General features: G+C 39.8%; 2 protein-coding genes across 2 annotated transcripts in view; one reads left to right on the forward strand and one right to left on the reverse strand.

The window, feature by feature from the left end:
• The window catches only part of nox4 (NADPH oxidase 4), a 33185-nt gene extending 30031 nt beyond the window's left edge, over positions 1 to 3154 (forward strand). Inside the window, exons 17-18 of the mRNA XM_084716630.1 lie at positions 1635 to 1735; positions 2569 to 3154. Of these exons, the coding sequence (XP_084572756.1) occupies positions 1635 to 1735; positions 2569 to 2689 (222 nt within the window). The 3' untranslated portion in view covers positions 2690 to 3154. The remainder of the gene's footprint in view (positions 1 to 1634; positions 1736 to 2568) is intronic.
• A 3070-nt stretch (positions 3155 to 6224) lies between these two features.
• On the reverse strand, positions 6225 to 11338 carry tyr (tyrosinase). The gene is made up of 5 exons (XM_084718102.1): positions 10399 to 11338; positions 9575 to 9791; positions 8323 to 8470; positions 7104 to 7285; positions 6225 to 7017 (listed from the first exon to the last, which is right to left on the reverse strand). Exons 1-5 carry the CDS (start codon positions 11224 to 11226, stop codon positions 6770 to 6772), a joined length of 1623 nt encoding a protein of 540 aa, XP_084574228.1. The 5' UTR covers positions 11227 to 11338; the 3' UTR covers positions 6225 to 6769.
• Between the last annotated feature and the right edge of the window lie 211 nt (positions 11339 to 11549).

Here is an 11549-nt window from a genome sequence, read left to right on the forward strand (position 1 = left end):
ATTACATGACTCAGGCAGAAATCATGTTCACAGAGGAGATAATATTTAAGTTTTATTCATGCTACATTTAGCTCACTGACATTTCCAATGTGTCCTGTGTTTTCTGGGAAGTTACAGAAAGTAGCAACTAGCAGGAAACGCATTGTTACCTCGAATGAGGAATAGATTTCTCTGCGTTTTAACATTGTTGGAAACGTGGTATAATATAAATGCACAACTCAACAAAATATAGAACATATGTTGGACATTTTAATGCAGAAATGTTACAAATTGTAGAAATCTGTGGTGTTACTAATGGTGATTATAACACATTTTGTGTCATATGCAATACACAAAATAAAAACACAACAAATATAATTCTCAATTATTAATTACAAAAAATGAAAATATTGACTAAATAACTAACTTTAGAAACATAATGCCATCATTTAGAGCTCCAACAATTAATTAATTGATTATTAATCCATTATTTAATTTATCAACTATTTTGCTAAGCAATTAATTGATTTGAGTATATTTTCAAGAAGAAAGTATAAAGTCTGTGATTGCAGCTTCTTAAATGTGAATGTTTTTCAGGTTTCTTTACTCCTCCATGACAGTAAACTGTTTATCTTTGGATTGTGAGCAAAACGAGACATGTGAGGACGTCGTCTTTGGGAAACTCTGATCAACAGTTTTCACCATTGTCTGACATCTTTAGGCAAACAACTATTAATCGATGAACTGAGAAAATAATTGACAGGTTGATCGGCTGTGAAAATAATCGTTAGTTGCAGCCCTACTATAAATAATAAAATAAATACCATAAAGATATTGGACCCGGTGTTTCAAGTGGGCAAACTGAAACTCTTTTTCTGAAGCTGTTTTTCTGTTTTAAGCTGTGATAAGGTTCATTATATCAGTAGCTTCCTTGGCTGGGCTCATTATTGTTTTTTTTTTTTTATCTTGATCCCACCTCATGAGTTCCTGAATTTACCAATAACTGCCCACAGCGGTTTGACCCGCAGGTAACATTCAGTGGCCCTTAAACTAGAGAGCACAGGCTGCTTCAGAGTGCAGGTCAGCAGGAGGCGGCATGAGTAGTGGAGGAGCTGGAGGCAGAGAAAGATCCAGATCCTGTTGTCATGGCGTACTGGGAGATCTTTTTAAAAGATGCTGCTGCTGCTGTCTTTAGTAAAGGAGGTGTGAAATGATTTTCATTCACCGACGCTGACATCAGGGCTGGGTGATATGGGCAAAATCAGATCTCATGATATGTTTGATCAAGTGCAAAGTACCTCAATATCAATTGCATGATAATTTCTGAGCCACTCAGATGCTGATCCCCTCAGCTTTATGGAGTTGTATAGTGAGTTTAAGCTTATTGTTTAGTTGTCTGGCTTACCACACTGTTCTGGTTCACTCTCACTGACAGTAGCGTTGTTTTCGTTCATTTTCCTCATTAGCTGGTAGAACTGACTGCTAGATTTACACACCCAGCTGTTTGCCAACAAGTTTGCCTTATCAACTTAAAAAGTGGTACTATGTCAGTGTTGTGGTCACAGCTTGTTTCTGCTGCCCTGAAATGCCCCCCAAAAATCATTTATTTCTTTAATAAAAGCTGGGATGTCGTTGTTATCTATCCTGTTTTCCAGAGCATGTCTGAGGAGAAGTACCGCCCGCTCACCTCGAGGCTGCTGGTTGGTCGACCCAGGTGGAAGTTACTGTTTGATGAGATTGGGAGGACCAATAAACAGTGAGTAGAGAGGGAATATCCAGGGGCAAAATATGACCCCAGTGTCAATAACATATATTTTCTTTTGTACTGTACAAATTATAATGATTTAAAGAAAAAATCTATAATATATTTATTGTAATTTATCATGGAATTACCAGGCCATCAGAGATTGAGGAAACATGCTAAATTGAAAAACTTGCTTCTCTGACAACAACGCCACGGCTGTACTGTCCTCTATAGAATTTTTTTTTTTTTCTGGGATGGAGTAACTCTTGTAATTAGCCCGTTTCACATTAATAAGAGTTCCAATTAATGCAGAATGATCGCCGTGTAAATGGCTTGTTATTGTCAGATTACAGTGTTTCTCTTCTTGCGGTGCTGCAGCGATCCTGCAGCCTGCCTGAGCTTCGTCACGTCTGGAGAGGAGAGGGAGGGGGAACAACTCACATCTACCATAGATCATATATTAAATAGGATTTCAACCTTTTTAATATGCAGTCTATGGCTCCAACTCGCTATTTGAAGTGCAGTTCTCATTTTTGAATACTGAATTATTCCATATTGCTCCTTTATGGGAGTTAATATTCCATGAAATAGTTTGACAAAACCCTGAAATATTCTGGTGTACAGATGACCAAAAATGGGAATGACTATTTAATTTTGATGTATTTAATTTTGCCAACTTAATCTCAAAAGAAGAGTAGTACATGTCAGTAAACTGTCAGTAAAATGGATGAATTTTGTTGTACTATTTCTGGATTTTACCTGTTGTTTAACAGTAAAAAAAAATACTGTATTAATTTATACAACTGCTAACATCCTACAATGTTCCTCTCTGTCTGTGGTTTCAGTAAGAGAGTCGGGGTTTTCTGCTGTGGACCAAAGGGCATCTCCAGGACTCTCCACAGACTGTGTAACTCAGCCCTATCCTCTGGAACAACCTTTGAATTCAACAAGGAGTCCTTCAGCTGATCAAACATCAGACCCGGCTCTGCACTTTGAGTTGAACCTCAGTGAAAAAACAGCAACTTATGTGACGGACAGATTTTTATACATTTAGGGGCAGATGGTCTTTTATTTGAAGTCAGTACTGAATGCCTTTGGTTGATCAAGGCTACTTGAAATGTTGCGCATGTCTGTGAATCTGAAACAGACCAAAAGAACGTGAATATTCATAGACTATATTGTTATTTCACATGCATCCCTGCCCATGGTCACTAAAGGCCCAGAGGGACAAGACCTTAACATGCAGCAGGAGGCCTGTTCCTCTCTACAGACCAGCCTGACCCCCATCTTGAGGACCCTAACAGCTTGAGCTGCAGCATCTGATCCAAATGACCTCTGAGAAAAAAACAGTTCACTGTTCAGATGCTCTGTTTTTCTATAGTTGCTGTTGTGGATTTCACATTTTCCCTGTCACATCCATCTTTGGATGCTCTCATATTGGAGTGCAATGTGAGAAAAAAAACAAAGAAAATGATATTGCACAAGAGGGAACTGAAACATCATGCTGGGACCAGACAAACAAAGAAACAGTTGACTTACCTGGACAGGTGAAAACCAACTGTGGTAACCAAGCCAAACATCATTCAGCCTTTACTTGACAACAAACTGACACATAACAAATTACAGAGAGTGACATCCCCACCCAGTATCACCTCAGGCTTTTGCTCCACCAGCTTTTCTATCCATATCCAAAAAGTATCGTCCACTGTACAGGGCATTAAAAATTGAGCATCCTGTCATTCAGGTCAAACACAGTCAGGGTGCTGCTACTGTGCATGTTGACTTGCTGGAAGGGCTCCGCTACAATAAATGGGACAGGACCTGAATTAGTATCATTGCTAACACCTGTGTTTACCTGTTATTTTTCCCCCCCCCGACTGCTCCGGCTACTCCGACCCTACAGTTTATTTATTATTTTCAGTTTTTCAGAAATTCAGTCACACTTTGGTTTAGGTTTAGGTACAAAAAGTACTTGGGCAGGTTTAGGAAAAGATCATGACACGATGTTAAAAAGGCTTAGGAAGGCTTTCTGGCAATCACATGGACGCTTCGCAGAGACTGCTAGCCAATCACAGCACAGTAGGATGGAACGTTTACCCTACTACCCTACTTTACCCTACCTGCTATTTACTTTCCCTTACATCAGTACAGATGTATTGATCTTAGAAAATAGCTACAAAACTCATGTAACATGTTTCAGGTTAGGAGGTTTTAGAAATACTAATATTAGAGAAAAATAATCATCCGACAAGTCAGTTGGAACAGAAAGCAGCTGTAGACGGGGACGGGACTGAAGCTTGTTCATAGACTGGTTATCACTGGGTCTGTATGCCTCACATTTATAGACAGCCTGAAGGGAAATGTTGCTTTTGAGTCCCACCACAGAGGACAAACACTACTTGTGTCTAAGCTGGGAGAAAAAGCATTTGATTGGTCTGTGAGACTGTCACTCACCAGAATCTGATTTGCTTTCAACAGAGAGACAAAGTGGAACCAAAATGGACATTCGGTGTTGTTTAACCATCTGTTCTCTGCTCATGTTATTGTATCAAAGATCTGTTTTTATACAAAGCAAACCTATGTGACAGCTCAAGCCAGTATTTTAGTTAGTTGTTTTTCAATTTATTTATATTGTTTAAAGTTATTTTATACTGTGTGAAAAACTTCTGCAGGGCTTTGGCAATTTATTCACAAACTGTCATCATTTTTACATATCACCAGAAAGTAAAGTTACTGACAGCAAGAAATTGTGACACATGTGAAATTGCAATTGATAACAAATAATTTGTGAGTTTGATGCTACACTTTAGTTTGTTATCTATGGGAGCCCATTTCCACCAATGTGATGAATAAAAGGGAGGTCCTGTAAGTCATTATTTTGAGATACTAGGTCACTATTTCAAGAAAGTTTCTCATTATAATGTTTTACTTTAATGATCTTTTTTTTTTTACTGCATTGGCAGATATTGGCGGCTTCCACAGTTGTGTTTTAGAGTTGGTTTTTATTTTGAAAAATGCCGAAACTGGAAACAACAGGTTTCTGCAAAGAATCAGCATCTTGATATTTCTGATTTTGTGACTGAAACAACCGTATACTCTCAAATTGTAATTAGCTACCATTTACTTAGCATTTGAAATTAAAAATATAATTAAGTGTTAAATTGTATGTCTACTTTCAGGATTGACCTCTTTTTTAAGAACAAGGCAAAGTCTGAAATAAAAGAGATTTTCTATTTATTATTTATGGATTACTTGCATGTGATAAGTGTGAAAATATTTACTATTTCAGATCTTGTCACAATTTGTTTCATTACAAATATGTAATTTATAGTCACAAGCGTATACCTAAAAAACAATGTTATTATGACAAACAACATTGACTGCTTAGTGGCATTAACTAGACATCATTTAATCAATCTTAAAACTTGGGAAACTGAGCAAAAGAGAAAAGTTGTTTATTATTCAAATTAGACATAAAATATGGAGTTGATGTTTACTACATCAGAAGCCATGAATTTGACAGTTGCCTCTCAATATATAAACTGACAGCACAAATATATTATAAAGGCATTTGATTCAAATTTCTGCTGCCACACATGTAAAATATATTATTTCTTGGTTAGTTTAAAAGGTCTAATTATCTCAGGAGAAGCGCATTTACTCAGTAATCCTGTCTGAGCAACAGATCAGAAAAAAATCACAGAGAAAATCTGGATCAAGTCTGGTTTTAATGTACAAACTCATGATTCATCTTTGTTATCATGATACCAGCTACAGTTTCATTATAAAACCCTGTGGTCCTTTAGCACCAGAGCTAAAAGACTGTGTGTTGTACATTTGGTCAGTGATTTCGCTCTCAAAGACACATACATGTAACCTTTTAAAAATGAGGGAGATCTCAGAATGGTTGCACTTGGCTACACTGATCTCAACAGGAGGGTACATGTACGCTGTAGTTTTTCCTGATGTTGAAACTACACTCTGAAATAATGCACATCTACTAATGAAGATAAAGAGGTTATTAGGGAGGAACACAGCATGAGGGGGTAAATAATGTGTATTTTACAACCTGAGCAGTCACTACACTTAAAGTACAGCAGACTGATCTAAAATATTTCCTTTCCTTCTAACTTTTCCTTGAGCTAAAGTCAATTCAGTTGAATTTTACTAAGCTCACAGTTTTTCTATACAGTACTAGTCTCGTAAACAGAATCACATTTAAATACGATGAAATAATAAATTATTTAATATGCATCTGTGTTTCAAGTCAGTGATGAAAATCAAGAAAAAGTTGCCAAGGAAGGAATATCGACATCACATCACAGTTTTTTTTTGATAAAAACACAGTTGCCTGCTCAGAAGTGCTTCCAGCTGACACAAGTCACAGTTTAAAACCCACATTTAAGATGAACGCATTGTTATACTTTTACAATAACAAGCAGCGATGAGTCTTACACTGTAAAATGATAAGCTGCTTGTAACTGTCAACTGTCTGTAAACCTCTTATCCTGAAATCAAAAGCCCACTGCTCTGAAAATACACACTCTGGAGTTGGAGTTCGGTGACTGTCTGCCAGACTACATGAACATTTTGCTCAGTTCAACTGTTATAAACATCTACTCTTTCTACAAGATGATTAATGATTTCTTAAGACTCATAAACAGACACTTACGCATTCAGCCAACTTTTGGCATTAATTTGAACTCTATGTAAAGCGAATAAACGTGAAACAGGCAAACAAAAACAGACGTTCCACAACAGAATGGAGAATTTCAGAGAACATGCTGCCCTTTGAGTTGTTGTTGTAGAAGCCAGTATTTCAGCTTAGCATGTTTCCTATCATGTAAATATATTACATATTTCTCCTTTAAAGACGCTTCATTAACACATCTCTCCTTTATTATTTTAAAAATTTAAAAAGATTTATTGCAGGACATTAATAACAGATGAAGTCTTGTACCAGGATTCATCTCCTTCATTTGCTTCATGAAAGTGTCCCTAATAGTTTGTGCAGTCATGTACAGCTGTATGTACAGTATCTGGGTGTTACAGAGTCGTCTGATATGAAGATGAACCTTCCTCTGAGCTGCTCTGCAGTAGGGGCTGTCTCTCTCCGTAGCTCGACGCCCTCTTCCTCTTCTGGCTACGCTTCCACTTCCTTCTTGCAACAATAACCAGCGCAGCAGTAATAGTGGCGATCAGCGCCCCGAGGATGCCGGCTCCCAGGAGCCACTGCCAGATCTGCTGGGCCTGCTGGAGGTAGGGCGTCAGGAACTCCTGCACAAACCTCTGGCCTGTGGAGGAGATACACAGGATGGGGCATAAAGGAAAAGCTGCGGAAGCATTTACTGGACATTTACATTCGTTATTCTGTACTGACCAGGGTCCAACAGGTAGGCATATTCAAATCCTAGAGCCTTGTTGGACAGGAAGTAGTCTCCGTTTCTGTATAGAGGCATGAAGGGAACCATGTAGTAACCATCGTTGTGGCCAATGGGGGCGTTGGCACGAGGGTAGCTGGACCGGAGAGGCTGGTGTGTCCTGAGCCAGCGCTCATAGATGCTGGAGACGAGACCGAGACGCAGAGATAAAGAGGAGTGAAGGATGGAGGAAAAGAAGGAGGGGTTGAAGATAGACAAAAGTGGACAAAGAAATACAGGAAGAAAAATGAGTGAGGGAAGACATTAAATAAAGCTGAAAAGCAATAATTTGCAAAAACAGATAAAAGCATTTCTTAAAACGAATGAACCACCACCAGTTTAACTGATATTCCCTTGACTGCACAATAGACAAACATAATTTAGAAAAATAAATTAAAACAAATGAACCCTTCACAAACATATGTGAGACTGTTTCTCTCCACCATGAGAGAAACACAAGCATGCAACAGTTTTCACTTGAAAATGTGAAAAAAAAACAGAAAAATTTGGTTATTTACTGCAGTAACCACAAATAATTGATCAATAAGGGATTGTCAGCATTTTGTGACCATAATGTTCTTTTCCTTCATGTCATTAGAAGACATGGCTGTATTTGTGTTAAATGTGGGCCGAAACAGAAAACCAACACTGGGTTACATCTGTACCAAATCAGGCGGACCAAACAGACAAACAGGCTGATATATACAAGGTATATAAAACTAGAAGATGTAAGAAATCTGCTGGTACCAACCATGTGATGCTAGCTTTCCACAAAGCTGGATGACTAACACTTCAAAGTTGGGCTAAATTTTGTCGAGGTAAAAACCAGCAAGGTCATTTTCAAAGACCTCCCTGCTCAAGATATTTGAATGAAAATGGTGCTGTTGGTGTCTAAGAGTCTCTCCTTTACAGAAATATGTATTTTATGTGAATCTCATGCAGTTCTGGGCAAAAACAATGCAATTTTTTTTTACATGCAATCTGAATGTGTTGTAATAAAAATGAGCACCAAAAAGCAATTATGCTTAGGGCACCCAAATAGCCAGCAGCGGCCCTGGACAGACTAAATGCAGCTCAATTCTCAACTGCTATTGTTGGCCTGACCAGATGTAGCCCAAAAAAACACGAGGTTCAAATGACATTTGGTGCTTGGCGTGAAGTCTGTGTGTATCATGACACCTGTCAATGAAAGCATGGTGCAGCAGGAATATGGGGTCGTTGGCTGAACCCTGCACTGAGGACATGGAGCCGTTCATGAAGAGGTGCAGGGCGTTGTGCATGGTGCTCTGGCCCGGCACTGCCATACCTGTCTCTGGACTGGCAAAACCTGCAGCAGGGAAGAAATGTGAAAACAGGAGCTTGAGAGAAGAGATACATTTTTCTCTTGCAGAAATGTCAAAATCAGTTCGAAAGTTACTTTGTATAAACTAAATTTTGTTTACAAAGGACCAGTGTTTAGCACGTAGGCCATATGTAGAACCAGTGCTCAGTTTGTCCATTGTGGGCTACTGTAGAAACATGGCAGCGCAACATGGTGGCCTCCATAGATGAGTCCCTATGCCCTCTGTAGATATAAATGGTTCATTCTAAGGTAATGAAAACACCACAGTTCTTATTTTCAGGTGATTATACACTAATCAAAACACACATGGATATTATATTCCATGTCTTCCATAATCTGCCAGTAAATTCCTGTAAATCTGACACACTGGACATTAAATAGAATTGAATAGGATGATGTGCTCACTTCAAGTGTTTCAAGCATTCTTCCTCATATCTTTGTCACTCTTTTGCTAAAATTAAGATGGATGATTTCGAGTGCACTGACAAGCAAGAGACTTATTGAGCTTAAGACCAGCTTAAGGCCACTGACTGTGGAAGCAGTCATTTACACTTTTTGAGTGATTCTCATGTAAAATGCTTCAAGGTAACTATGAGTTAGACACTAACAGGGATGCAAAAAATATTGGGCTCAAGGAACAAGATACTGCTGAAATAAAAATGTTTTTTTGTGAACCAAGAAAAGAAAAGTAGGGATGCAAGTAGTATATGGAGTACAAGTACAAGTACTTACATTTGGGTACTTGCTGATACCGACTACCAATATGAGTACTTAATGATGCCATTAAAGTTCTTACAATAACTTTTAAAATATATATCCCATGATGGCAAAGTCATGACCCGCGCTCTAACTCTACCCAATCATATTCCTCATGCTTAAAGCTACCCAGAGTCTACCCAACCCAAATGACTCAAACCAAAAAGGCAACGAATACTAGCCAGTCAGAGTCCTATTAGTGCAGGTCATAACTTGTCATGGGAACTGTCACTGGAGCACAGTGTACATTAATGCAAGTGTGTGTGTGTGTGTGTGTGTGTGTGTGTGTGTGTGTGTGTGTGTGTGTGTGTGTGTGCGTGTGTGTGTGTGTACCCTCTATGGTGTTTCTAAAGCTCATGTTGGCGAATCGGTCCATGGGTCCAGTCTCGTAATCGGTAAGGCCCACGACAAACTCCACATCAGCTCTTGTGGGAAGTCGCGTCACGCGGTTTGGATCATGGTTTCCAGGGTTACGCAACAGCGGACCCTCCCCGGTAGCGTTACACAATGCCTCTCGGTTGTTGTACTCCTCTGGCTGAGTGCAGATCACCTACACACACACGCATAAAAACACACACATATTTAGTGAGCTACTGTGGTTCGACAGCCTATAGACCTCTGGAAAGCTCTATTCATCAGTATGTAAATATTTACTTCTGCTCTTCTATGACATATAACCTACCCTGAAAAGCCTGATGTGTGTTACTTTGGAGTTCAAGCTTGGAAATAAATATTAAAAAATAAATATTAGCACAGACAAAAAGAATAATGTTGAACAAACTACTACAAGATTTCTGACAGATTAAACCTCAGAATAAAGTTGCTGTCTTCGATACATTTTCTGGAATGTGGATACAAAGCCTCTGAAGTAGGATTTTTACTCTGATCTTTTATGTTGGCGCGATCACTTGAAGATAAATTCTGAAAAAATTGTTTCTGACCAAATGTCTCATTTCATTGGATTATGAGGCTGAACCATCTCTAGAACAATAGAACTATAATGAATGAAAGGGAAATAAAACAAGTTTATGTTTGTTTGTCAGCAAAAGGAATTTTAAGTCTCTTAATAAAGAATAAGGAAGATTTGTTCATACATCTCCACAAACTCAAACATGCATGCGTTCACTCTCAGTCAGAGACAGATCAAATGTTCTCACCTTCCATGAGGAGAAGACTGAAGCAGGGCTGATGAGGTTGGGATTAAAGGAACTTCGTCCGCCCATCAAAGCATCGGTGCACACTTCACAGGACTGGGCATCCCTCCAGTCCCAGTAAGGGATGGTGAAGTTGAAATCTCCCGTCAGCTTCCTGATCTCGTTCTCCCAGTGGAGCAGGAAGACACGGTGCCACGGCAGAAAGGCTGCAGATTCGTGGGCAAAGTCGATGTCTCTCCAGACGTTCCCTGGCCCTCCGAGGAAGGCGTCCCGGGACACGTAGTAGTGCATCCAGACAAACAGGTCATAGGTGTTAATGTCAGAGAACATGGGGTTCTCGCCATTTTCACCCATCTCTGCTCTGGTTGCCGTGGCGATGACGTAGTCACGGCTTATCGTGTTTTTAGCCAGGTTCAGGTAAGAGATGAACTTCTGTTGCTCAGCAGTTGACATGGTCAGGATGTTCCTGCGCACTGATTCCCTGTACTCTGCACAGTTTGAACCCCAGTAACCAAACCTACATTCTCCACAATTAATACCTCCGTAGTTTCCTGCACACTGGCACGTCCGGTTGAAGAAAGCCAAAGGCCAACGCTCTCTGTCATCAATCCCGCTGTGTGGGTACTGGGGCCCGTGGGGCTCATCTGAGACCTCGATCTCAGTGCAAAAACCACGGCCTGAGAGGGCGCCGCAGGCTGAGCCGTCACCATTCCACACGGGGCAGCACTCTTTAGTCCGCAGTCCCTCTGAGTTGGCACATGGGCGAGGGAACTGGCACAAACAAGTCCCAATGAGCTGCAGCAGAACTACAGAAACACACAGGCTCCTCATGATGAAAAGTCAGAGCAGCTCCAGCCTGAACCACGGTGGGAATGTAAACTCCTGCTGAAAAGCTGGACACAACAGAAGCTGATACCCTCACAGACTCAGAGCAGGTTCACAGTCAAAAGAGAACAGGATCACACATTCAACCAAATCTGATCTAAAGATGTCCTCTATCTTAGACTTACAGAGTAAAACTACACACTCTTCAGGTACCTTTCCATATACAATCAACCACTTATTAATTTATTAAAAAAAAAAACTCCACTTTTCAGGTCCTTGAAACTTTACTACCCCTCTATGCTCCCATCTAACCCTCTGCCAAACCTCCT

This window comes from Lutjanus erythropterus, chromosome 4, assembly GCF_056507025.1.
Source record: "Lutjanus erythropterus isolate fLutEry1 chromosome 4, fLutEry1.hap2, whole genome shotgun sequence".
Classification (NCBI taxonomy): domain Eukaryota; kingdom Metazoa; phylum Chordata; class Actinopteri; order Lutjaniformes; family Lutjanidae; genus Lutjanus; species Lutjanus erythropterus.

Coding starts and splice junctions, on each gene's coding strand:
- tyr (XM_084718102.1), bottom strand. CDS start 11,226: ATGAGGAGCCTGTGTGTTTCTGTAGTTCTGCTGCAGCTCATTGGGACT. Junction 9,792..10,398: donor CAGTCTTCTCCTCATGGAAG/GTGAGAACATTT, acceptor GTGTGTGTGTAG/GTGATCTGCACTCAGCCAGA. Junction 7,018..7,103: donor TGCCTACCTGTTGGACCCTG/GTCAGTACAGAA, acceptor TCTCCTCCACAG/GCCAGAGGTTTGTGCAGGAG.